Here is a 26,894-nt window from a genome sequence, read left to right on the forward strand (position 1 = left end):
TTTTGTCTTTGGGCGGAAATTGATTATTTTGTAGTTTCAAAAAAAGGTCACGAAACAGTAGCCTCAATGTGGAAATGTAGTTTTATGATCGAAACAGCTCGCGGCTTATTACGCGCGTTGGGAACCAAAAGTACTACATTTCCCAGAGTTCCACCGGCGGTTGCTCCAAGAGGTCAGGCCAGTCGTCAGCGCACACGAGGACTCATTCCGATTGCTTAGTCAAACCTCCCTTTTCTCTCGTCCCTTGCTGAGAGACGCCGGCTGTTTGATTTTAACAAACTGGGAGAAGGCCACACGCCACGAGAAAAAAGTTTGGACGACGTAAGGGGTGACCTTAACGACGGTTAAGGCCAGACGCTAAAGCGATCGAGTTCGTGGCTTTAAAGTGTGTCTGAAACAGCTGTATGGCGATGGACGCGAGAGACACTGCCCCTGATTCCTGGGATCAGGAGGACGATGCCGAGGCCCAGGTCGACGTGCAACTTTCCAATGCTTTGGCGGCCAGCCTAAACGTGGACGCAAAGCCATTTGTCCCCAACGTTCACGCCGCAGTATTCATCCCATCCTTCCTGCATACGGACTCCGCGGACACGGTGGAGTCAGCGGGTGAGTTCGCCGGTTATTTAACGTGGGATCGCTATTAGCCACGTTAGCTGTTAGCTTCACACACGCTTGTTCTCATTAGCCGAGCGCTGCTGGTTAGCATCAATGCTACATTGCAATTACGATAGGCGACTCGAAGCGGAAACGGGGCCAACGTCTTCGAATTACACGAAACTTGTAGTTTGAAGTTAAGAAGTTGAATAAAGACTTCGTTTATAAAAAGCGTTGACTTAAGGCATCACGTTGATAAGGCAGTAGCAGCTGTTAACAAGTAAATTAGTTGGTTGGCCGAAGTGCTTGAAAGCTAATCCAGGGCATTTTAGAAACCCACGGCTGTCTGTTAGTTTAAAGTGTTGGTTAACTCTATGTCACATGACTTCACTTTTGTCAATGTGCGGTCACATACCGTTGGTACAGGAGAAATGCAATTTAAGGCTTTTGTTTTCTTTTTGCCAATTTATTCAGAGCAAACATTATAAACCCCAAAGTGCTGTGTTTTGGTATAACAATGAAAGTCAGTTAAAGCTTAAATGGACCAAGTAGACCGCATATATGACCAAACCTTACCAAATTGTTTCACCCACATCATCTAGTTGTATATTCTACACGCAATAGTTGAGCCACCAAAATGTAATTTGTGCACCTAAACACACTATTAATGTTGTGTACGCTTACCTGCAGCCTATATTAATAATGTTGTACGTGAACACACGGTGTTTATAAGACAAACAAAGCCGGTTTCTAAGAAAGTTCAGTCTAGCGTGAAGTGGTATGATCTTATCAGTTAAGTTTTTTCTTAAGTTCAATATTTGCATATTGGGGATACAGGATTTCAAAACAAAGTAGCAATCGGTGGATGCATGTAAAACTAAAAGGAGAACTAAAGGACATTTTACATCTGTGCTCTGGATATTGGGTACTATTCACCTGGGAGTCTGCTGAAATTCATTACAGGTTAGGAACATGACTTTCGTTCATATAGAATCTTGTTAGGTGACCCTTTTGAATACAACTTAGGATCTTGTTGTGGGTTTAGAATCCTTTTATTTACTTTATTGTCCCTCATGCTGTGGCTTGTCTCACCACAAAGAACTGGAGGATGTGCTTTTCACATGCTGTCATTACATATTGCAGTTTATTGCCGGCACATGCCTGAATTTAAATATGGTTAAGCGTTTTCCCTTTCAAGAGTAAGAACTAGACTGCCCTGTATAATTACAGCTTTAAAAGTCAGCCTTCGTTTTTTTCCCCTGCAGGACCCAATACAGATTCCAAGGTGGAAGAACCAGAGCAAGAGGGTAAGTAAACACAACCACATCTTGCAGTAATACAAAGGAGTAATAAGATCATGCTTGGCCACATTCTAACGGATAACCAAGACTAATAATAAACTGAGAAAGCGTCATAAACTAAGACCACTTCGCTTGTTAAGCCACAAACAAGAATGAGACACTAATTTTCTGTCTTGAATGGGCACTGCTGTGTTGTGGTTCAGTGTGATGTGTAGACACAGCAGTTGTGTTGATAGCAAAGGCAGCTGTACTAGTCAAATGATAATGCTGAGACTGATTGGGGTTATTCTTTATTGACTGATGATCAACATTTCTGGTCCGTACGCCCTGTGAAGTTCAACGTGAAGTAAAATAATAATCTTTGTTTTAGCATCAGCTCCACCAATGGAGAACGGTGATGCAGAGATGACAGCTGATGACACGTGGGAGCAGAAAGGGAGCGAGCCAAGCGAGGCTGAAGCTGAGCCGGGAGGCAGCCCTGGGGGAGACGGGGGTCTGGCTGAAGAAGACTCGCCCCAAGAGGAAGAGATGGAGGAAGAAGTAGTGCCAATGCCTAAAGTAGTCACAACACAGCCAAATGCCCCCAAAAAGGAGCATGTTAATGTGGTCTTTATTGGCCATGTCGGTTAGTGTTAATGCTTATTTTAATTCATATTTTAAATGTTATTACATTGTTAGAGTCAGTTTACTTTTTATCTTAAAGAAATAAAATATTGATTAGTCTTATTGATTAGTGCCATGTGGCAAGCACTTTTAAACAACATTGATGAAACTGAATTGACCGCCTTTATATTTCCTGGCTTCACTCTGTCTGTTTCTTATCTTCTGTTTTCCCAGATGCCGGCAAGTCTACTATTGGAGGACAAATAATGTGAGTTGCTGTTATGATGATGTGTTTGTGGTAGATATTGAAAGTGTCCAGTTCACATTTCTAAAAGCCCTGCCATCTGCTGTTCCTTGACAGGTATTTAACGGGAATGGTGGACAAACGAACTCTGGAGAAATATGAAAAAGAAGCTAAGGAGAAGAACAGGGAAACTTGGTAATTTGAAGCTTTGAATGTTAAGTTAACCAAAGCAGAAAAAAACACACATTTGGACTGAGCTGAACAGCTTTTGTGCTAATAGGTAGTAAGATTTTCATAATAAAGTGTTTATTTTCAGGTACCTCTCCTGGGCTCTCGACACAAATCAGGAAGAGAGAGACAAAGGGAAAACTGTGGAGGTTGGACGTGCATACTTCGAGACCGAGAAAAAGCACTTTACCATTCTGGATGCACCAGGTCACAAAAGCTTTGTCCCCAACATGATAGGCGGAGCTTCTCAGGCCGATTTGGCAGTGCTGGTGAGTCATAACATTGAGTAGCACTGAAGCCATATCTTCTCATTCTGCTGGTAATTCTAGAAAATCTTCCTTGAGTTGCCTCTGTACCACTTACCTGCGGTCATGGGGGATTTTGTAGTGGCAGGCAGTAGAGGGTGCTGTTTGAATGCAAATGTTAGACTGTAAAGCCTTTGACTCTTCTTTGTAAAGATTACTGCCTTTGTTATCTGAACATTTGTTATGAATCTCAATTCAAATATGTATCTTATATTTAAAGGTTATCTCCGCAAGGAAGGGAGAGTTTGAGACAGGCTTTGAGAAAGGAGGACAGACTCGAGAGCATGCCATGTTGGCCAAAACTGCTGGTGTTAAGCATTTGATTGTACTTGTAAACAAAATGGATGACCCAACAGTGAACTGGAGTCTAGAGAGGTCAGTAAATGAACACCTATGTCCTCACTGACTTTCTTTTTTTATGGAGTATCACTTTGTTCACTTATGTTTTGTAAAAAGCTTCAGACATTAAGAATTTATTGAGAGAGTGTTTTTGTCATTTGCATGTAGGTACGAAGAATGTAAGGAGAAACTTGTTCCATTTTTGAAGAAAGTTGGGTTCAATCCCAGAAAAGATGTTCATTTCATGCCATGTTCAGGACTCACTGGGGCCAATCTAAAGGAGCCGGCAGAATTCTGCCCTTGGTATACGTGAGTATAGATCATTAAATTATTGAAAGGTTTATTACAATTATTATGTGAAAAATCTACAAGGATATACGGTAGTCTTACAAAGTTCATGTCATTATTTTATCATGGACAGAGGGTTACCATTCATTCCACATCTGGATAATTTAGCACACTTCAGCAGATCAACTGATGGACCAGTCAGGTTACCCATAGTAGACAAATACAAGGTGAGTAAAATCGAGAAGTCTTGTGATTACATTTAACAAATAATTTTTTCCATAATTTTGATGTTCTGATTTGTTTTTGTGGATGATGTTTTGTATGTGTGTGTATCTTTGCAGGACATGGGTACTGTTGTCCTGGGAAAGCTGGAATCAGGATCAATCAGTAAAGCTCAGCAGCTTGTGATGATGCCCAACAGGGTAAGATGATCATAGGTGCTCTCCATGTCTTGTTGTTGCCTAGAATTGGCTGTGTGATGCATTTCTTACTGTGTGTCCTTTGTGCAGCACACTGTTGAGGTGCTGAGTCTGCTGTCTGATGATGTTGAAACGGATGATGCTGTACCTGGAGAGAACTTGAAGTTGCGACTCAAGGGTATTGAAGAGGAGGAGATTCTGCCAGGCTTCATTCTCTGCAATGCTGAGAACCTCTGCCACTCTGGACGCACCTTTGATGCCCAGGTAAATTGAAAATCCCTGATATTAGGAGCTTAAGTTTAGTTGATTTTGTGTTGATTTACTTTATTTCGCCTCGTCTCACATTTTTGTCTGTCGTTTTCAGATAGTCATCATTGAACACAAGTCAATCATTTGCCCAGGTTACAATGCAGTTCTTCATATTCACACCTGCATCGAAGAAGTGCAAATTACGGTAATTTATGTACTGCAATAACTTTGTCTTAGATTTATTTATCAACAGTGTCGTGATCTACTTTTTAATGTGACCTTTTACAGGCCTTAATCTGTCTGGTGGACAAAAAGACAGGGGAAAAGAGCAAAACGCGACCCCGCTTCGTCAAACAGGACCAAGTGTGCATTGCTCGTCTGAGAACAGCTGGGACCATCTGCCTTGAGACCTTCAAAGATTTCCCTCAGATGGGACGCTTCACCTTACGAGATGAGGGTAAGCAGACATTATCACCGAAGCCATGCAATTATATATTTTCTTTGAATGGAAAATGCTCATGGAATTCATGCAATTCAGAGAAAAATGATGCCATGAATATGCACTTTTCCTGCCTTTCAGGGAAAACCATCGCCATTGGAAAAGTATTGAAACTTGTTGCTGAGAAGGACTGAAAAGAGTGTATGGTTGATCCGAAACGACTGACAGAGGCGGAAGTAGATGCCGCTTCGGCCGCTGCACACTTCATAGCCTTCCTGTCCTTTCTCCCCTCTGCCTCCTGAAGACCAGCTTAAAAAAAACTTCTCTTAAAAGAAATCTGTTTTTAAGCAAATGAAAATGAAATCAAGTCCACATGTGTCAGCTTTCTCATATTGAGAGCTCAGCGATGCCATAATTTTAGGTTCTTCCCCCATGACCTCTTTCCCATCAGCCTGCACATGTTTGGTGGCAAGAGATTTAGTTCTCTTCCAACCTTTTTTTATTTTTATAGAATTTTCTTTGCTTCCATCAGAGAAATATAATGGCAGCAGATACACTAAACGTATGTGGACCAATATTTGCTTGTTAACATAAAATGATTTATGAGCAGAATGATTAACCAACTGAAACCAAAATGTCAATATCTTGGTTTATTAATGTCTCCAACTGCCTATTCCAATTTTGGTTTCTCTTCACATAACGTTCTTGCAAAGTTCACGGGCGTGTTCATTATTAAAGCATCTTCTAAAACAATAAAATTGGGGAAAAAAATGAAAAGGATTTTTTTTGTATTTATTTCTTCCCTCATGTTTAAGTTGTCTTAGTGTTGTACCACTAGCTTGCTGCACTTGTGTGGTGAAAGTGAATTTGAAGTAAATTTAGAGTATGAACTTTATAGTTTTGTAAGGTAACATCTTTTAGCATGGTTTAAGTAAATCCAATTCGTTTATAAAGAATATGGTGTGATAAATTCCAGTTTGGGGTTTATTTGAGGTCATTTACTCTAATCGGATATCTGATTCATATGTGTTTAACAAAATATGTTCGCCATGGTTATGCTTCATGCAAGCACAATGTGGAAACCTTATCATTATCTCCTGTAACATCTAGCTGCTTATGTAATAATTTCTTTATCATTTTCTTTTTTTAGGCTGTAATATGTTTTTAATATTACAAAGGTTACCCATTAAAGTAGGTGTAGTTTTTTTGGAATTGTTTGCTCAATTGCTGTGAGACACAAATAGGACAGTGTGGTCCTGCTCCAGATGTTAAATACTAACACACCCACAGGGAGTGGCTTACGTTCCACTGTATTATGTGGTTAAATACAGGAACTGGCAGACAGACGTGCAGGAGCTTTGGTTGAACCATTGATGGGATTTTGAGCTTTCTGAGTAAGTGTGCCTTTTATTTTGATTTAAAAAAAGATTTACTGTCTGCCTTAAATTATTGAATGAAGCGGTGATGTGAATGTTTTTTTTAATGGCCTTGTATTAATGTTCTGTGTTGTGTTTGACTGGTTTCATTTTTTTTCATTCCTGTAGTTTAAGATGATCTCCAACCTTCCTACGGTCACAAATGAGGTCAGTAGCCGGACAGAGTCTAGCTCATGTCCACGAAAGGCCTACAAAGGAGTAAAATGTGGCTGGAATCACTTTCAGAAACCAGCTCTGGCCATATTCATTGGGAGCCTTCTCTTTGCTACAGGCACTGCACTATCATTACTGTACTTCACCCAGGTGGGCAATGTGCCCTATTTAGTTGGACCTGTGTTCTTGTCTGTAGGGCTGATGTTTCTGGTCACTGGATTTGTCTGGGTACCTGTCATCAAGCAGAAGATGGTTCATACAGCCATGACGCAAATGAACCACGGCAGACCACTACTACCAGAACAGGAAATTCATAGACAATCCTGTGTTACTATTTCATAGAGCCAATGCTCAATAGTCAATATCTGTTTTGTGTTATGGTGTGGCATTTACATATTTCTGTATTTTGTGACATGCTGATTTTTGTGCATTCTGTATTTTTGTCTCCTGTATGTTTTTTCCCCCTTCGCAAATCCCTACAACTGGATTAAAATGGCTTCAAATGCTCACCGCTGATGTCATCTTGAGGGCAGAATTAATTTAGCTCATACTGAACAATAGTAACACAAAGTACAAATAACATCTGGGTCAGCTCTGTAAAAAAACATTTGAGCATTTCCTAAGCTTTAAGATTCAAAATGGGATGCTGATATCTTCTCAATTCATATTTTTTGCTTGCTTGTTTATAATTTATTTTGAAGTCATATACAGTTTTATGTTCTTTAATTAAAATTATTTTTGAATTTTGTATTTCGCATTATTTAACGATTGATATCTATACTGCTAATAGGTGTTGATCCTACTTTTCCATTTAAAATCGGTACCATTTAAAAATGTCAATTTACAGCTGTCGAATAGCATTTGCAGCGCCTCTAGTGAGCGTAAAAGATCCAAGGAGATTGCTTGAAAGAAGCGCATCTGACCAACCAATCGATGGCCGTGAAAACGATGGCGTCATTACAAATTCTCCAATCAGCGACTGGCATGAAACGAACTGAGACTGAGCTTTTACACAACAGAGGAAGAGTCCCATTGTCATCGGCGTAAATGTGCCACAAAATGAACTGCGTATAGTGTGCTGTTTTTAAGAATATGAACCGTTGTATGTAGTGCGTTATTTTCTTACTTTAATTCTTTAGATTTGGATAAACGTTGAGCACAACAGAGAGGTAAGTTTCTAGCTAGCCCGCGATGGATCCTTATAATAGTCATAGTTTGGTCAGTTCAGCTCTGTTCATCCGATGTGGTACTTCTCTAAAATTCGTATCGGCATGTTTTACTCGCATCTCAGTTGTAGTGTTGAATTAGTTTAGTACTACTGCATGTTAGCATCTTAGTTTTTAACGTTTTTTGGAAGTCATCTTTTTTCGAGACTATCATCGGACCGTTGATAACTTGAAGTGGCCGGTGTTTGCTTGTTAGCCACATAGCTCAAGACTCCGTTCTTCGCGTGTGTCTTTAAAGCTTTTATTTTGAAAGGATTGCGACTCTAATGTGGCCGTTTGTTGCTCTTATCAAGAACAACTGCGACTATCACTTTATGTCACTCTTTATTGTTGTTGTTTGTTGGATGACATTAGCTTAGGTTCGGTTGTATTTCACCGTTCGTTTTCGGATAGTTTAAGGCGTCTAGACGTTGTACATAAACATGATTTTACAGTTTAACAGTCATATAACGTTGAGAGTAAGTTTAATGCCGTAGGGGAAATATATCTAGCTTTTCAAAATCATCCCATGGCACGCCCTTCCTTCTCTCTTATGCCTTACTGTATTACAATAAACTATGCATGCATACAAGCAGACTCCGTTTCAATGACCAGAACAGGCTCATTTATTTCCACAGATACAAATGTTTGCTATAACGTTACCGCGTATTGATAAGTCCTTTGCGTTTTGAAACCTACATGTTTTGAGTGGCTCTGTGAAAACGGCATAGTTGAGATCTCTTGTATTATATCTACTGTATAACCATAGGATGATACATTTAAGTTATTATTGATTGAAAATTACTACTATACATTTTCTTGATTGTCATATGTCAGTAGGTCTGACAGCAGAGCAATGAGTGATCCTGACCCACCATCATTTGCATCTGTTGAAGAAGAGAGAGACTACTGGAAGGAACAAACTGCCCAATTCCAGCAGAGGTAGTTTCTTTCTTTTGTTTGTGTGTGTATTTAAAGAAAAGTCACTTGAATAGATGTACAATGTAAAACGTGGACAGTGTCAATCGATGTTATTTGTAATTTTATCATCATAGTACATTGTCTGATCTCTCAGAAATGAGTTTAGTGCCAGATTTCGCCTTTTTGCACTTTTGTTTAGGCATTTAAACATGCAGAGCAATGCTTTTTGTTTAGGGCTGAAGAGACACAAGAGGAGCTGCAGGAGTTTCAGCAGATGAGTCGAGATTATGAGGTGGAGTTGGAAATGGAGCTAAAGCAGTATGAAGCTCGCAACCGTGAGCTGCTTACAACCAACAACAGACTACGCATGGATTTAGAAAACTACAAGGTACTGTGGCACATCGTGGTTAGGGAACTGCTCTTTTATTTAGACTCCAACTGGCTGTTACCTATAATTTTGAATCAAACAGGCAGACGAAGTCAACCCGGAGAAGTGTGCAAAACTAGTGCAAACATTAGCCTTATTCAAATATTGCAGAAAAGTTCAAATGCGCTAGGAATTTGACTATATAAGTGAGATTCATGTAAGCATACACCCGCAGATAAAAACATTTGAATGGTCTTTGAACGAACAAATTTGTTCAGATTGTCTGTGTCTGGATTCGTGGCGAGGGGCTGTGCTGGTAGTGAGGAGACAATCACACATTGACAGGAAAACAACAGAGACCTAACTCATCATCAGGCAAATCAGCTGATGCTCATTTCTCCTTCATTGTCTGGAGGGCAGAGGGACTTTTACTTGATGCATACTATGAAGCCATAATTGTAATATCATTTTGCATCTTAGCTTTTACTTTAAAAATATGTTTTCGGGGTTGAAAAATGACAGGAGAAGTACGAAACACAGCACTCTGAGGCAGTCAGACAGATCTCCACTTTAGAAGGTGACCTGGCAGAGACCACAGCCATCAAGGACCAGCTACACAAGTATATCAGGGAGTTGGAACAGTCCAATGATGACCTGGAAAGAGCTAAGAGGTGTGTGCATTGCTTTTGCCAGTAACAAGTATGGATTGTACATACTTCATAGTATAAATAATCTACAATTGTTCAATAAACCCCTTATTCTTGCAGGGCCACTATAATGTCACTTGACGACTTTGAGCAGAGAATGAATCACGTCATAGAGCGAAATGCCTTCCTCGAGAGTGAGCTTGATGAAAAGGAGAATCTTTTAGAATCAGTACAGAGATTAAAGGATGAAGCTAGAGGTAAGCATCACAGCAGATCTGTATGTAAACAAATCGCTCTTGACTAACAATAACCAGTGATGTAATTAATCAGTTATGTCAGTCACAGATGTTTTAACAGATTTTCCCAGAATGAATGGTGTTTGTGACCCGATGATGTGTTATCTTTCTGCTCTGGGCAGATCTAAAACAGGAGCTGGCTGTTCAGCAGAAACAAGAGCGCAAGCCATCGATCAGCCGGTTTAAAGAGTTGGAAAAGCCGGAGGCCACACCCTCAAGACCCTCATCGGTTGTTAAATCCGCCCTTCCATCTATCCTTGCTACGCCTTCTAGGCATCCAGGCTCCGGGAGTGCGTTCAACACCCCACCAGCTTCCTACAACAGACGTGAGAATCCTGTTTGCATTGTTTATTTACATTTATGCATTTGGCAGACGGTATTATCCAAAGCACCATGCTCTAATGCTCCGAGTCACAGGAAAGCTTGTTTAAAAACAAGACGTGGGCACTGTATTTTTGTAACCGTATACGTACCTATTTCTTGCCATGTCCAGTTGAAGGTCTGACTGGAACTCCCCTTACCACATCTGCACGGATATCTGCCCTCAACATTGTTGGAGAGTTGTTAAGGAAAGTGGGGGTGAGTTTAGCCCTTTGATGGCTTTCTGAGTAGTTTCTACACAACTGTCAGTTTACTCAAAATGTGATCTTTTCATATACATTAAAAATTCTGTCGTGTATTTGCTATATGTCTTCTATTTAGTGTATAATTTAGGAAGCTGTGTAGTTTTAATATGGACATTTTCTATTGCTTTGGTCCTGTTTCAGAACCTTGAATCCAAGCTGGCATCATGTCGAGAATTACACGTGCACGAGAAAACACCAGGCTGCACCACCATTGCACAGAGTACACCAAGTATTTCAAGGGACATCCCTGATAATTCATCAAACACAAATGGCCTCTATGATAAGGGGTCAGTCTCTCTATTAATTGCAGAGTATTGACTTAGTGATAGATGAAAATTCTGCCATTTACTCACCCTCTTGACATTTCAAAACTGTATATTTTAAAGAATGTTGCTAAGAGGCTCGAGAAGGTAAGTAAATTATGACAGAATTTTCATTTTTGGGTGAACTATCATTTTAACCGATGTGAGTTTTAGTTTATCCAGTCTTTAATAATTCGGTCTTTTCATGCTTTTCTCTGTTTGTTTGTCACAGGATGGTGAAGCGGTTGGACTTTGGAACAGGATCCAAGATAATGCTGTGAATAAAGCATTATGTGCTCTCACAAGTGTCTCTTTCATTCCCATATCATTGGGAAGTATTTCTAGTTCATCAGAACGCTTTTTCTTCAGGAACCGAAGCACATCTAATGCCCTCAGTCTTCTATGTTCTTTTGAAGGGTTTTGCTTTGACAGTCATATCACCACCCTTTCTGTCTGTTATTATATAACTGTTCATCAGCTCTTTGGAATGACTTTTCATGTTTTACTATTTTGTTTTGTTGTTTTTCCTCTGTATTTACTTTAAATATCACAGTTTTTGTGTTTGTGTTGTTTTGAGATGTCAACATAGCAGTTGTTAATTTGATATGATACGCACTGTAATATTTGAATGATTTGCGCTTTTTTTTGCGACCCTACAAGGGTTTCAGGGGTACACCTGTAGTTCCATTTTATTTGGCACTGAACTACTGAATGGCCACACAAGCTCATTATCGATCACAGTACTGGATTTTTAATGCAGATAGGCCTTTTATTCTTTTTTTTGTAGGAACTAGCCTTTTTAAAACATTGAGAACTGTAGGATTTGGTTACTAACCAATGAAATGTCTTTAATGGTTGGAGTTGGAAAATTTGTTACGGAGGTTTAGAGTGAATTGTTGTGGGCCGAAGCTGCTGTTCATTTTGTTTTTGCCCTCTTAGGGCCAGATGTACGCAAGCAATAGCAGAGGAAATGTGTTTCATTATGAAAACCCCAGCTCTGGTGCCTTTGTAAATTTCGAGTAATAGCTAATGCAAGTTTTGGAACCTTACTTTTATTGTCAGTGCCGTCTTTGATTTCAAAGATTGGGTCTACAGTACTGAAGTAGCTACTGTCATACCTCCACTTAAAAGCAACGTGCCTTATTTCTGTGGCCATCGTGAGTTTTGCCTCAAAAGTTAACTTGGGTATTGGGGAACTTGATAGCCCAAAGGGAGCTGCAGCTTCTCTCGCTATTCACAATGAAATAATTATCTGATATGTCAGGGATGATAGAGAAACTGAAGAACTGGAAGTCGATCCTTTTAGTTTTCACATCTCTCTCATGCTTGAGTTGTAGATTTAGTAGAGTAGAAAAACAACATGAATACTTCAGTGAAGGGTAAAAATATTTTTTTATGTTAAAAGATATATTTCCAATGAGTAGAGGTACTAATATAGATAGGAAGATTTAGAACATTGCACCAGAGTCATCTCAGGTCCTCATGCAAGCAATAACCTCACTAAAGACATCAGTCTAAATTATTATGTGACATGCATCTGTGTACATGGCACATACTATTGCTAACTATAGATTTGTCATCAAGTTTTCTTTGCCGTGCATTAATTTTAACATGCATGTTGTCTGTGAATTTATCAAAGGCTTTTCTCCTGTCTGTGAAACCATTTTATTGTTGGTTCATCTGTAACCTACAAAATAAAATGTTTTGTTAGCAGGACAGAAATGGGCTCTTACTTTAACCTGTTCCACGTCAGGGCCCTTTTTGAGCATTCACATGAAAACGTACTGTTGGAACTAAAATGGCTGTAACTAATGAAATCTTTGGAATAAAGACCTACAGTTGGTCTTGTTTGAAAGAAGACAATTAGAAGATTAGTCCTAAAAAAAAATATCACACCAAATAATGTATTTTTGGAAAGGGATTTTGTTATGTTTATTATAAAAATAAATAAATAAAAGGTTTAGGGTGTAAACAATAATAAAAAAGACAATTAAAAAAATTCAAATCAGATTTTTTTTTCGAAGGTCAAAGTCCCAAGGGTCAACAAGTGTTGTATCAAGTTTGGTCATGATACATAAAATTTTGAGGGGTCTGTAAAGTTTTTTAGCCGCCATACCACCTAAATCCTTTAGGGGGCCCATAGACTTCCATTGGTTTTAACACTTGAACTAATATTTGACCACAAAGGACATTGAGATGTTTTTTTTTACTTTTCCACATATTAGACACAATTAAAAACTACAAAAGCACAGAAACAACATAAAAACAAAAAAAATATGAATATTTTTGTATAATATGCTTTTGATGCACACTAGTTTATGAATCAATTATCATTTATGTATCCATTTATCTTCCTAAATAGATTGTTCTTCTAAACACTGATCAAATGTGTAATCTAGTTTATTTTGCTTTTCCAACAATATAAAGTTTGTAATGATAAGATAAGAATTTACATGCACAGTATTGATGTAAATGTTGGTGTTCCACGGAATGTATTTATTTTTGATACACACTCTCGTCCTTTATGCATCAATTTCATTTCCTACATACTTTATTTTATAAAAATATCATAAAATATGTATTGTAGAGTCTCAGACCTTTCCGACGATATATAGTTTGTCATAAGAAGATCAGAATTATCACAAAAATATGGAAGCAAACATGGGTGTTCCGTATACGGAACGGTGACAAGTGAAAGGACATTAACAAATCTAAGCACACTCTTCGTAAAAAAGAAACAATTACTCTTCCTGAATAAATTATTTGAAAAAACACCAAAAAGAATTGTATTCTAGAGTCTTAGACCTTTCCAAAAATATATAGTTTGTCATGATTCGACTAGAAATTCCATGCACAATATTGAAGCAAACTCAGGTGTTCCATATATGGAACAGTGACAGTGAACGGGTTAAGACGCTGTTTTGTAAAGTTATAGTGGTGTTTTTTTTACTTATGCAATTGTGTATTTGATTGTCTATAACAAGCAAGACAAAGTTAAGTGTGCAGAAGCAGAATCACAGTTATAGCAAAAGAAAAAAATCTGTTTAAAACAATGTGTGAATTATATTAATTCTGTTTTCAAACCAACTTGTGACTTATATACCACGCTATCAACTAGTTAGTATATGTAAGTGAAAAAAAACAAAGTCTAGAGAGATGAGGCCTTTAGGGTTTTAGTTGTCAGTTTGGGTGCCATTTATTGGCTCCTTTTGAGGCTCCCGGGACTGACACGCAAGCGTAGCTGCATCTTCTGGGACATCAGAACTCTCAACCATGTTCCTCTGTGTTCTTCTAAAGCTCCCACCTCCACCACGCCCTGAGAAGCTACTGAACGATGAGTCACTTCCATGCCTGAGGATATGCAGACAAGTATGACAGATCGATATGGCTTTTTATACCATGAATACGTAGAGAATGTCTGACAGTTTTAATTTAGTTTAGATCGGGGTGGGGAACCTTGATCCTGGAGGGCCACTGTCCTGCAGTGTATATCTCCAACCCTAATCAAGCAGACCTGAACCAGCTCATTAAAGTCTTCAGGATTATTAGAAACTTCACGACAGGAGTGTGTTTGAGCTGGTTGGAGCTAAACTCTGCAGGACAGTGGCCTTCCAGGATCGAGGATCCCACCCCTGGTTTAGAACATAATGGAGTATCAATGCAGACATTGTAGAACAACCTTAGTTTGCTCTTGAGGGAGGAGACCTCTCTGCTCAGGGCTTCATTGGCCTCTGTGGCCTCATTTAGCTCTTTCTGAAGTTTGCGACGGGCAGCCGTTGCACGTTGAGACTCTTCGTCACTCTCCTCCACCTGCATCTTTAACTGCTTGCCTCTCATGTTTGCTTTCTCCGCCTGCAACGTCATGACTTTGGTAAGAGGCACCATCTGAAACATGAATTCTTTTACGTGAATTTCGTATTCTTTATACCTGGTCTTTAAATTGCTCTGTCTGTTTTTTCTCATCTTCTATATGAGTGGTCAGTTCTTTCAGTCTTTTATCCTTTTGCCGTATGGCCCTGGCAATTGCTTGTCTCTCTCTATTACAAGAAACCAACTAGTTAATCACTAGTCTGCCTTCACAAACATCTTAAAGCTTTTAAAGCCTTCTTTACCTGCTCTCATGGTCCAGTTGGTTCTCTACCTTATGTAATTTGGTCTGGAGGGCAGCAACAGAGGCTTGTAGCTTGGATTTGACCTGCCCCTCCATCTCCTGCAGCTTGGACCTGAGCTCTTTGTTTTGCCTTTCCATCTGCTGCCAGCCACTCTCGTTTCTCTGAGCGATGGATCGCTCTTCCTGTAGCTCATTGGTAAGCTGATCCACCTTGATATAGATGAAAATGAATTGGGTTATCTTCACAATACAAGCAAATTACCAAATTGAAATGGATGAAAGGCATCGTAACTAGCCTGTTGTGTGCTTCTCCGCAGTTTATCATTAAGTATCTCTGCGTTTGCCTGTTCCTCATCCAGCTCCTCTTCTAATTGTTGGATCTTGGCTTCTAGATGGCGTTTCTCTTCAGACATGCCAGATCTGCACAAGCATCCCATAATGAAACTCTATTTCTCTATTAAAATAGACTATCTATGATAGTCTATTTTACTATATACACACACTTCTCCAGAAGTTGCTATATATTCCCAATATTTCAATTACGTTTCTTTATATTTTGTTCTTTTACAAATATTATTTACTGACCTTCCAAATGAGCCATTCATCAACTCCCCAGCTAACTCATCTCTCTCTCGTTCAATCTGTTTACAGGCTCTCTCCACTGTAGCCAGTTCCTAAAAAGCATTGACATTACCGTGGTTATTATCAATGAACACCTTATATTTTAATATACATCTTGAAGGGTTGTTCCACCTCCTGTAAATACAAGATTTCTGCCTCCATGGTTCTGGCCTTTCTCTCAGATTCTCTAGCATTAGAGGTAACCTCTTTATGGGATGTTCGTGCATCCTCCAGCTCCCTCTGGGTATCTTTCACCTGAACCTGCCATGGAGAAAGAAATAACATAAATAAAAATGAAATACACTCATAAAAATAAAGTTGCTTAAAAGGTTCTTAAAAGCGATGCAATAAAAGGATTTTGGTTCCAAAGGTTCTTTAAAGAACCTTTCTTACCTTTTCATAATCTGAACCTTTTGCCACCACAAAGAACCTTTTGTGAAATAACTGTGGAACGATTCATATATAAAATGCAAATCTATGACATGGTGAAGATTCCAGAGTCAACATCTTGACCTACACTCTTAAAAATAAAGGTCTATTTTTAAGTCTAGGTCAAGATGTTGACTCTGGAATTTGTAAATATAATCTGAACTCCAGGGCTTTGGACCTGAGTCTTGCGAAGTTGTTTGACGGCTTCATCCCTGGCCCGGGCGATTCCATCAACTTGGTCTTCAAGGTCCTTCAGGTCTCCCTCAAGTTTCTTCTTGCCAGCTGCCAACGAATTTCTCAGCTTCTGCTCATCTTCTAGCTCAATCTCAAGCTCACGTACCTATGGGGCAGACGAGTCAAAATCATGCATTCCCCAACACTTCATGGGAGACAAAAATAAACAGATATAGAAGGTAACAAATGTCCTCACCTGCTTGAGCAGTTGTTTTTTCTTCTCTTCACTTTGCTCCTCTCTGCCCTGAAGGTCTCTCTGAAATTGTACTTTGAGGGCATGCATATTGACCTCCAGATGAAGTTTAGAATCCTCAGAAGTCTGCAATTCATCCTCAAGTTCCTCCATCTGAATCCTCATCTCTTCCACTTGAGCTTCCAATCCACGCTTTGCCTTCTCCAACTCATGGGCCTTTCATAATTTTAGCACAACATTAAACAACAAGTTATTTAATCCATATACTTGTACTTGACACCATTTTATGCTTTACCGTATGCATCAACTTACATTTTTGCCCACATCATCTTTTGAACAGATCATATCTTCGATCTCGGTGCGAAGTGTCTTATTATGTTTCTCTAACTCTCGTAAGGAGCCCTGGGTTTCCTCCAGCGCTCTAATAAGAGCCAAGCATTTAGTTTCCTTCTCTCGGGCTTCGGCCTCTGCACAGTCACGTTCTTCAGCATACTTGTTGGAGATGGTCTTCTCATCAGCAAGCATCTGAATGAGAGTTAAATCAATTGAGTAACTTAAAATACACTGGTATTATTAGGACCAATGTAACTAATTAAGGAATGAAAATGCAACCTGGTCAAATTTCCGTTGTTTCTTCTCCAAATTTGATATTTGTTGTTTCTGGTTGTCCAGATCCACCAGCACTTCCTCTAGCTCATGCTGAATATGATTCTTAGTCTTCTCCAACTTGTCATAAGCTGCAGTTTTCTCCTCAAACTCTCTATGTGCAGCCTCAAGATCTCTTTGCAGACGTTTCTTGCTTTCTTCCAGGAGCTGAAAATTGCTGGAGTACTCCTCCAGCTTCTTCTTTGAATCTGACAGCTACAATAAAAGATTCAACACATTCTTAAACAGATAATAGGGCTTTATACAGTGCTTTATTATTGTTTGTTTTAAGAGAATGACCTGTGTGTTAAGGCTGGAGACTTGTCTCTCCACGTTTCTTCTGACCTCTGCCGCCTCCTCCATGTGTTCCAGCAGCTTGTTTCGACCATCCTCTGTTTGATGCAGCCGAGTGGACAAACTGAGTTTCTGACGGGTCTCCTCAGCAAGTAACTCCTAAAAATACAGACAGATGAAACAACAACTCAAAAGCTCCTCCAAACAGGCATTGCAAACCATTCTTTAGATGTTGCATTACCTGTGCTTCATGAAGCTGGAGGTTTAGACTGGAAACATCTTTACTCAGCTTGATATTCTTGCTTTCTGCCTCACCGAGGAGGCTATTTGCACTGTTAAGCTCCATCTGTGGGATTTAAAAAAAGACACAGTGATTTGGTAAACCTAAACAGTATTTTATCCTTAATTTATTAATAAAATATCTCATTAACAAACTCACAGTGAATCTGGACACTGTTTCTCCAAGCTCTCCTTTCTGCCTCTCACTCTCACCAAGGCAAGTCTGAAGGTCACCAAGCTGGCTCTCTGTCTTCTTTCTTTTATGCTCCGATTCATGTTTTGCAATACCCAGTGAGTGAAGTTCTTCCTTAAGGTTTGTAACCTCCTTCTCAAGGAACTGTTTTGTCTTCTCCAGATTGGCTTTGGCCTGCATTTCAGGTTAAGAAACACGAATGTTATGTATTATGGAGAAAGCACACATTTGTTGTATTGTTCAAAACAAGTATACATGTTTGTTTTTACATTGAAATATTCAATTGTTATATATTTTTTGATATTATATATTTTTTTACCTTTTTGGATTGCTCTAGCTGCTGACTAAGCTCATTTACAGCCTGATTGTGTTTTTGCTTCATGTCGTAAACTTGAGCTTCATGGATTCGGTTTTCATCTTCCATCATTTTCTTTACCATCTCCACCTCCTGCTCTCTCTTAGCCCTGTCCACGAAAATATTTTTAAAGCATAAAAAAGTAAGTGACCATATATACTGTAAGTAACAAGGTAAATATGTACCGAAGCTCTTGCTGGGCCGCTGTGGTGTCTAGTGTGACCTCCAGTTCAGATCTCAGAGCCGACAGTTCTTCTCCCAACTCTTTCCTAGCCTTTTCTGACTTTCTGCAGGTCTCATGTTCAGCTTGAAGTTGATCCTGAAGCTCTGACAGAAGTCCTTCAATTTCTTGTATCTTCTTCAGGGCATTGCTCTTTTGAGCGGATTCTTCTTCCACACTTGAAAAAATACAGATTTGGAGAATCATTTTTTAAAATGGTAGTGAAGTAGTGATTGACACCAATGAATTATGTGATTGACAATGTACCATGTACGGAGGTCTTGAAATTCCATTTCTCTCTGGGCATTTTGTGCTTTGAGTTCTGATATCTGAGCCTGCAGGTCAGTCATCTGCTCTTGGAGATTCTTATACTCAGTCTCTAGTTTGCGTTTGGCTTTCTCCAGATCCTGTCGACTCTTCTCTTCTTTATTTAAACAAACTGCACAGAACAATCACTGGTTCACCAAACACACTTTAAAATAAAGGTGGTAAAAGTGCCACAAAGTCAAATAAGAAAAATATTTTGAGTCTTTAAGATCAATAGAAACCTTTTTCCACTACAAAGATTTTTTTTGTGCAAAAGGAAGGTTCTTTGGATGTTAAAGTATTTTCTTTATCAAGCCACAAACCGTGACAAAGAAATGCTTATGAACCTTTATATTAACATAAAGCAGCCAAGATTGCTGATTTTAAAATGATTTCAAACAATAAAATTATTTGTGAATTGTGTGATTTGAGCCACAATGACAAACCTTCAAGATCAGAAATCATAGATTCATGTTTGGTCTTCAGTTTGGTCAGGTTTTTGGATTTTTCTTCCTCCTCAGCAAGATTCGAGGAGAAATCAGCTAACCTCTCTTCCAACTGTTGCTTCTCCTGAAGATACATAAGGCCAATACATAAATCCCCAGATTTGATACAGCTACCTTCTTCGTAATGAAATCATGAATATTAAAAAGATCAAAAAGATTAAGTTAAACATGAGACGAACCTTTTGCAATTTGCTGTTTTGATCCTCCATTAAGAGGAGATCACCCTCAAGTTGTCTAATCGTTCCATCCACAGCCCCCCTTTCCAGTTGGAACTTCTGGTTCATATCTTCTTCCTCAGCCAAAAGGTTCTCAAACTTCTACACATCCAAAACATATACCAGTGCTGAGTACAGATATCTTTCTTTTATTTATCCAAATTCCTACATGGCTGATGTCAATATATCAACATTTTCCATATGTCTATCTGTCCATCTATAGTAATGGATTCCTGCTCAACCTTGAGTTGTTGCAGCATGTTTGTCTTCTCCTGCTGAAGCATCTGACTGCGTTCCTCCTCCTCCTCAATACGAGCCTCCATCTCATGAAGTACCTCCTCTAGCTCCTTCTTCTTTGCCTCCAGTTGTATCCTCACCTCCTCCGACTCTGCATACAACTCCGTCTCCTCCTGCAGCTTGGTCTGTAGTTGGTTCCTCTCCTCCAGCAGCTATCAAATATGAAAATGTGTATCTTAAATCAGACCCAAAGCCTTTGTGATTCATATCAGAAATTTCTCCACTGATATACCTTGCCATGTTTCTGTGTGATCTCTTGTAGTTCACTTTCAGCCTTGTGTGCAATTTCTTTGGCATTTTGAAGCTCCTCTTCTTTTATACTGATCTCCTCCTCTTGACGGGTCACCTGAAGCAGGGGTTTGACCTGTAAAGAGAGAAATGATTGACTGATGTGTTTAATTTTACATAAATGTGTAATGTTGATGTATGTTTTCTGCTTACTTTGCTGAAGAGTCTCCACCACTGCCAGTTTCTAAGTGTGAGATATACAGCACAGTTCCTCTGAATGACTTTCATGGCTGTCAGCTGTTTTTGTCTCATGCTGAATGCCCTGTGAATGTAGAGAGACGGGATAACATGAAACTTTAGGTTTGTTTTACTTGTCCCATTACGAACATGAAATTTATAGTGAAATTTGGTTGAATATGATTTTTATTCTTAATTTACAGAAATAATTGTTTTTTTTCTTTTGCAGAACACAAAGGAAGATATCTTGAAGTGTATTGGTAACCAAATAACAACTGTAATCATTCACTTCTATTAACTAGTATGGACACAAAACCAATGCAAGTCAATGTGTACTGCCATTGATCAGTTAACAACATTCTTCAAAATATATATTTGTGTTCTGCAGAAGTAAGAAAGTCAAACAGGTTTGAAATGATAAGAGGGTGAGTAAATGATGACAGTATAAACATTTTTGGGTGAACTATCACTTTGGTCATTAGTTGATTAGTTGAAAGTCATAACTGTGGTTCTCCTAAACTTCTGCTTTGTTTTAGTATCAGCATCAAGATCTCAGATTAGCATTTATTTGACATGAACTCACTTTCTGCTCAGAAAGCCACGTGCCAGGGTCTGGAAGGCAATTATAATCACTGTCAATTTCAGATCGCGTTCTTCTTCCAGTTGTGCCAACACACCTGTACGAAAGAATATCTTACTCAGACCAATCCGATACAGGTTGGGGTCCAAGTCTAGATGTTTGATCTATTGATTAAAAAAATAGGACAATATTGTCATCATGGTAAAAAATCAAATGGTTAAAAAAATGCATTCTTGGAAATTATACGAAAAGATAACTTTTGCTCAAACTCACCACAAGGGTACAGGCCTGTTTTCCATCCATGAACCCTTTTGGAATGGCACCAGCAGCCAGGATCTCATAACTAGAAAATTATCAATTAACTAGTTATAATAATATTGATAAATAAACAATAGTTTTATACATCAAAAGTAAAACTTTTATATTTGTTTTAAACTTTTAAATATGACTCACCGCTGACGGAATTCGTGAAAGACGATGCGATTGGGAAAACCCTGGCGACAGATTCGAATCCCTTCCAGTACACCATTACAGCGCAACTGCTCTAGAACCAGATGGGCATCTATCTTCCCAGCCTAAGAAATAAAATATATGTCAAAACATGAACACTTTTACTTTTTATGGATCAGTCATATAACTGGTTTAAAAACATGCATACATAGGATAAAGAGATGTTTAAACAATGTTTAAGGGCTACGTAACACACGCATCGTATGAAACTAGCTTGTCTCTCCAGTTAATATGTTTTGGAATGCATCTTGAAAGCAAGTTGTTTAGTTGGATCAGTAAATACAGATTTAAATCGCTGGATTATAGTGTGACATACCCTTTTCTCATGGTTGGGAATGATGCAGCGTACAAAGTTTGGTTGAGTGTTATGGAGGGTTGTCATAAGCTTGCCAAGAGACTCTTTGTACAGCTGTCCCACGGTGCGGAACATGCCTTTCTTGGACTTAGAAGCAGTAGGAGCTGCTGTATCAGCCATCTTAGCCATGGTTTCCAGTCCCACCACATGGTCCACTGTAGGAAAACAGGACATCCTCTTGAAATTAATAATTTTAAGGGAGACTCAAATAGATTAAATTATACAGGATTCCTTAAAAATGTTGACAAAAACGTACCATCTTTCCAGATTTTTTGCACAAAAGCACTTGATGAATTACTCAGCAATGCCGTTACATTGTCATTGAGTGGGTCCATGTTTTTAGTCAACCAAGCTGTGGCATTATAATCCACCTGCATCAAATGAAAACATTCTATTAAATATATGTTATATAAAACTATTATTTTCTTTAAAACAGCACAGGGCCTTTCACGTCAAACACTGCTGTTGTCTTATGATTGTTCTGTTAAGATGGATGGATAGACAGACAGACATACTTTGCCAGCATAGTGTTGTACAGTGAAGAAAGTCTTCTCCTTCAGATTCTTGGGTTTGGAAAATTTGCAGTGGTTTGAGTGAGTGTTTGTGAGTTTTTCAACGAAAGAGACATCAGTTGCTTTTGGAAACCAGCACTCCTCGTCTAGAAGAGCTAAAATGCCTGGAGGATTGTTCTACAATAGACAACGAAAACAAACTTGTGATATGACTGGCAGAGATTTTCAAAGATTTTTAGTTTAAAGCAAGATGGTTGTTGTTTTTGTTGTTTGTATCATGGACTGTATCTTAGAAGAAATGAAGATGGAAAATGGAATTTAATGTTTTTCTTCACAAAAACATTTGTATCATTAATATATGTGGTAACTGTAATGAAATATGTGGCTTTGCTAAAGTCACAGCTTAAGTGGTCGGAGACAACGACTATATTTGTAATAGGTATAGCACATCCTTTTGAATCCCAATGATGAAAGAAACATCACCACATGCTGCATGCATTCAAACCAAGTGTATGAACAGTGTTGTCATCACAAACTGACTGGTCTCTCAATGAGCTCAATGCAGGGCTGGAGGTCCAAACCAAAGTCAATGAAACTCCATTCAATGCCTTCTTTCGTGTACTCCTCCTGCTCCAGGATGAACATGGTGTGATTGAATAGCTGTTGCATTTTCTCATTGGTGTAGTTAATGCACAGCTGCTCAAATGAGTTATCCTGTGTGAATGGAAAAAGAGAATCATCCTTAAAGTTCATGTTTTAATTTTATAAACTGTTTATGAAGTCTTCATCTATCAGACTTACCTCAAATATCTCAAAACCAGCAATGTCTAAGATGCCCAGAAAAGAGGCTCCTTGGCATTTTGTCTTATCTAGAGCTTTGTTGACACGCGCCAAGATCCAGTGAAACAGACGGTCATAGATGGCCTTGGCTAAGGCTTCGATGGCAAAGTCGGCCTGTTCAACATGCACCGCCTTTATTTTATAACTTGCATTTATTGCATTTCAACCTTTGTATTAGCAAATTATAACTAAATAATTGTACACGAAGCGTGTTTTGCTAATTATTTCAAGCTGCTTGGAAAAAGCAACCCCTCCAACAATAAATAAAAAGAAATCTATGCACATTTATAATAGCGATAATTCAACACAACAGTAATTGTATTATATTGTATTGCACCTGTTCTTTTGTCTGAGCCTTCTGTACAAGTTCTCTGCCAACTTTGATGCGAGGAGTGAGAATGGCTTTGGTAAAATCAGTCACATTAATCCCTTGCAGATGGCAGACTTTCTGTGCCGCTGGAGAACCAATTGACATGTTACATTCAAAAGACAATTCTGTTTCAGACAGGCTCAGGATAAAAGCAGAATTACAAATTAATCTCTCCAGACTTTGATCATGTACCTGTGTTGTCCGGCATGCTGGCCTGCTCTTGGTTCTTCTCTGCTTTGAACTCAATATTTCCCAGTTGCAGCACAGTAGAGCACACCTTTAACATGCCTGAAAGCAACACAATTCAGGTATAACAACTTCAAAATACAAGAGAATATTTTCGTTATCATCGCTTTTTTTATTACCCATTCTTTCCTCCTCATTGAAACCCAGGACCTCCATGGCCTCCAGAGTCTCATCAAGCATCTCATCATCTTGCTGGCTTTGGACCTGCACATGCCCAGCTACCAGGAAACGGTAATTCCCAAAGTCCTCAAGCAAAAGCTCCTCTGTGGAAAAGAATGACCGATGTTGTTTGCATGATCCAGACAAGATCAAACATTTACAATGGTCAGCGTGTAGGTTGATGAAGGAAGCGTATAAACTGTCTGAAAATGTCCTCACCACACATTTTGTCTTTGGCGCCAGCCACCATGTAATAGAAGATGTGGAAGGATCTCTCGGTTTTGGCCTGCCGAATACACCGAGACTTTTCCAGGAGGTCTGAATTAATTTAGGCATTAAAGTGGTCTATAGCTGGTCTGTACCTTTGTATTTGAATGATATATTTAAATTGGTTTTGAAATACATTGCATATGTCAATAATATTGAAATCTTCTGAAAAATAAATTTAAAGGTCTCGATTAGGATACAAGTTTCAATGTTTGCTCCGATGATGTAGCCAGTGTTATCAAAGTTGATTTTAATAAATTTACCCTGAGAGGGAAAACAGCAAAAAGGTTTGTCAGTTTTTATCATAACATTTTTAAGCTCGAAAAGGATGAACTGTTTACTCACAAATCTTGAGGAATTGTCATTTTTGATGGTCTTTGCATTTCCAAATGACTCTAGAATGGGATTTGCCTGGAGGAGTTGCTTCTCCAGCTCTCCCTGAACCGATGACACGGACATGATTTAATGAAAAACAGCATTTTAGATTGAAAAAACTATTGTAATAATACTTAACTTTGCAAAAAGTAGGTCACACTCCAGTAGGGGGAAATTATCGTTATTAACAAACCCTTAACTATGACTTTCCCCCCAATAAACTCTTAGTTTGTTGCTTATTAATAGTTATTAGGGTAGGGTAGGTTTAGGTATTGGGTAGGATTAGGGATCTAGAGTATGGTCATGCAGAAAATGTGCTTTATAAGTATTAATAAACAGCCAATATGCCAATAATAGGCATGCTAATAAAATCTAGTTAACTGTGAGAATTTCCCCCTATAAGCTTATATACTCACATAGGCTAACTGGTGTCCTTTTTGTTGCTAAATGGGAGAAAATAATAAACCCATTACAAAACAATATTACAATTGAAAAGGAAGAATGCAGAATATCTGACTCTGTTTATATATTTGATTAGCATTATTTTTTATTTCAAATGCAATTAAATCTATAATAAACTGCAAATATTTAACTTAAAACAAATAGCCACCCATGTGCCACAGTACACCATGGCCAACTTTTAAACTTACATTACACAGACCCTAATCCAAAACACTGTTAAATATATTGTGTGATGTTTTATTGGAGTTACTATTGGAGTATGTGTGCTCTTTATATATATAGGTTGTAAGCTGTTGTAAACTCACAGAGGTGGTGTCTTTTTTCCCTTTGTGTGAGGATGCCACAACAGCAAGGTATTGGATGACCTTCTTAGTATTCTCAGTTTTTCCGGCACCTGACTCCCCCCTATAACACGTATAGATAATTTACATTTCTATCTCACACTTCCTAGCAAATATAATACTGCTAATAAAAATGTATTACTTTATGGCCTTTGTGATATTCCACCATGCAAACATGCAAATTAACAGTACTTGCAAATCTACAGATTAAATCTTTATACTGAATGGTGCTTCACAGACACCACTTTGACGTTGTCATTGGACCGACAGTTAAATTGAGTGCTTGCAGGTAAATGCTACAGTAGACAAAATAATATAAGATCTAAATATACATCAGTTGTCTGATAGCTCTGTATGGTTCAAATAACATGTAGCGTGTTTGGATTTCATGGGTTCTTACGTGCAGAGAATAGATTGGTCGTCACGTTCTGTGAAGAAAGAAACATAAGTACTTGGACTACAAGGTCAAGAAAGGAAAGGCATGAATTGTCAGAGCTAAGAACCTGAACGAGATTAACAACGGCTCAGGCTGCTCAAACGCAAACTCAACAAGTGTACACTGGAGGCCCCCATCGCTCAAATCTCATGCATTCTAAATGAAGTACAGGGTGAGATTAACGTCAGTTCATCCTTCCAAAAATAGGTGTAAGAATTTTTGTTACGCAGTGAATGGCTCCATGTATGGCAAATTTGAGCTCTTTATCCACAGCCTGTGAGAGGGGTCTATATTGAGTTAAAAGCAGTGTATTACTGTCTGTAACATATAACATTTTTTACATTTCTCAAAACTGCACAATGCAAATATACTACGCCGGAGCAAAGAAAGATGTTTGTTAAAAGTTAAGACATCACCTTGTAGCATGTTCCTGTAGGCATTGTCAGTGACGGCATAGATGTGAGGAGGAACCTCATGGCGCTTTTTCCCTTTGTACATCTCAGTGATCTTCTCAGAGTAGATGGGCAACATCTTGTAGGGGTTCACCACCACGCAGAAGAGGCCTGAGTAGGTCTACAAAGTATATATTGATAAATCTAGTTTAAAAATATGGCAAGTACGATAATACTTTATAACGTTTACATTTAATGTAAATAAAATAAAAGTGTATATGCTTGTGCGAGACATTTCCTATGAACTATTTCAATTCCACTATGCAAATGGTGCAATTGACTTTTTTGCAATACATCCTGTTCTGGATTTTATTTATAAATACATTGACAGACATGTATACTGATCTCAACTCTGATGTGTTTATGGTGAAATATTAATGCACTTACATAAATGAGACCTGAGAAATACCTCTGCCTGAGGTTATGCAGCACCGATGCCTCATTCAGGCAAGTCAATGCAGCCATATCTTCAACTTTGTTAAACTTGGGCGGGTTCATTTTCTGCACATCATCATTGTTGACCGTCACTTTCCTACCATTATCAAGCTCAACCAGAACCCCATTCCCTGTCTCCTCTTTGATACTGGCTGTCTCAAAACCCTCCTTTTCTGAGGGTATCCACACCATCTTTTTGGCTGACCAGTCAGCTTGGGCCACTCCGGTG

The 26,894-nt window shown here is 38.7% G+C and overlaps 3 protein-coding genes across 4 annotated transcripts; 2 read left to right on the forward strand and 1 right to left on the reverse strand.

Annotated features, from left to right (window-relative positions):
• The first annotated feature begins 21 nt into the window (after window positions 1-21).
• gspt1l (G1 to S phase transition 1, like) lies at window positions 22-5,867 on the forward strand. Its single transcript, XM_079457162.1, has 14 exons — window positions 22-606; window positions 1,860-1,901; window positions 2,266-2,520; window positions 2,733-2,766; window positions 2,860-2,937; window positions 3,059-3,239; window positions 3,496-3,650; window positions 3,783-3,923; window positions 4,036-4,129; window positions 4,244-4,324; window positions 4,412-4,585; window positions 4,686-4,775; window positions 4,859-5,027; window positions 5,151-5,867. The coding sequence occupies exons 1-14, from the start codon at window positions 405-407 to the stop codon at window positions 5,201-5,203; spliced, it is 1,749 nt and encodes a 582-aa protein (XP_079313288.1). The 5' UTR covers window positions 22-404; the 3' UTR covers window positions 5,204-5,867.
• Window positions 5,868-7,530: 1,663 nt separating this feature from the next.
• On the forward strand, window positions 7,531-14,080 carry nde1 (nudE neurodevelopment protein 1). 2 transcript variants are annotated; one of them, XR_013786641.1, is made up of 10 exons: window positions 7,531-7,767; window positions 8,641-8,745; window positions 8,959-9,112; window positions 9,614-9,762; window positions 9,859-9,995; window positions 10,157-10,360; window positions 10,528-10,613; window positions 10,802-10,947; window positions 11,195-12,703; window positions 13,876-14,080. XR_013786641.1 is itself a non-coding variant. In XM_079456023.1 (9 exons), exons 2-9 carry the CDS (start codon window positions 8,660-8,662, stop codon window positions 11,241-11,243), a joined length of 1,011 nt encoding a protein of 336 aa, XP_079312149.1. In that variant the 5' UTR covers window positions 7,569-7,767; window positions 8,641-8,659; the 3' UTR covers window positions 11,244-12,881. The 2 variants fall into 2 exon arrangements, 1 of the variants encoding a protein (XP_079312149.1); XM_079456023.1 differs by lacking the exon at window positions 13,876-14,080 and having other exon boundaries at window positions 7,569-7,767; window positions 11,195-12,881.
• myh11b (myosin, heavy chain 11b, smooth muscle) lies at window positions 13,347-26,872 on the reverse strand. The gene is made up of 41 exons (XM_079456022.1): window positions 26,618-26,872; window positions 26,195-26,351; window positions 25,743-25,770; window positions 25,307-25,406; window positions 24,956-24,982; window positions 24,510-24,602; window positions 24,365-24,428; window positions 24,117-24,215; window positions 23,858-24,001; window positions 23,685-23,780; window positions 23,460-23,578; window positions 23,084-23,236; window positions 22,823-22,996; window positions 22,286-22,459; window positions 22,027-22,141; window positions 21,732-21,925; window positions 21,359-21,480; window positions 21,179-21,248; window positions 20,909-21,069; window positions 20,302-20,410; window positions 20,093-20,224; window positions 19,806-20,012; window positions 19,528-19,665; window positions 19,289-19,412; window positions 18,804-18,975; window positions 18,502-18,714; window positions 18,281-18,425; window positions 17,929-18,135; window positions 17,731-17,835; window positions 17,496-17,648; window positions 17,163-17,411; window positions 16,863-17,075; window positions 16,554-16,766; window positions 16,302-16,463; window positions 15,827-15,955; window positions 15,659-15,747; window positions 15,370-15,493; window positions 15,075-15,283; window positions 14,891-14,999; window positions 14,642-14,814; window positions 13,347-14,313 (listed from the first exon to the last, which is right to left on the reverse strand). Exons 1-41 carry the CDS (start codon window positions 26,855-26,857, stop codon window positions 14,136-14,138), a joined length of 5,883 nt encoding a protein of 1,960 aa, XP_079312148.1. The 5' UTR covers window positions 26,858-26,872; the 3' UTR covers window positions 13,347-14,135.
• Between the last annotated feature and the right edge of the window lie 22 nt (window positions 26,873-26,894).

This window comes from Barbatula barbatula (assembly GCF_947034865.1).
Source record: "Barbatula barbatula genome assembly, chromosome: 5".
Classification (NCBI taxonomy): domain Eukaryota; kingdom Metazoa; phylum Chordata; class Actinopteri; order Cypriniformes; family Nemacheilidae; genus Barbatula; species Barbatula barbatula.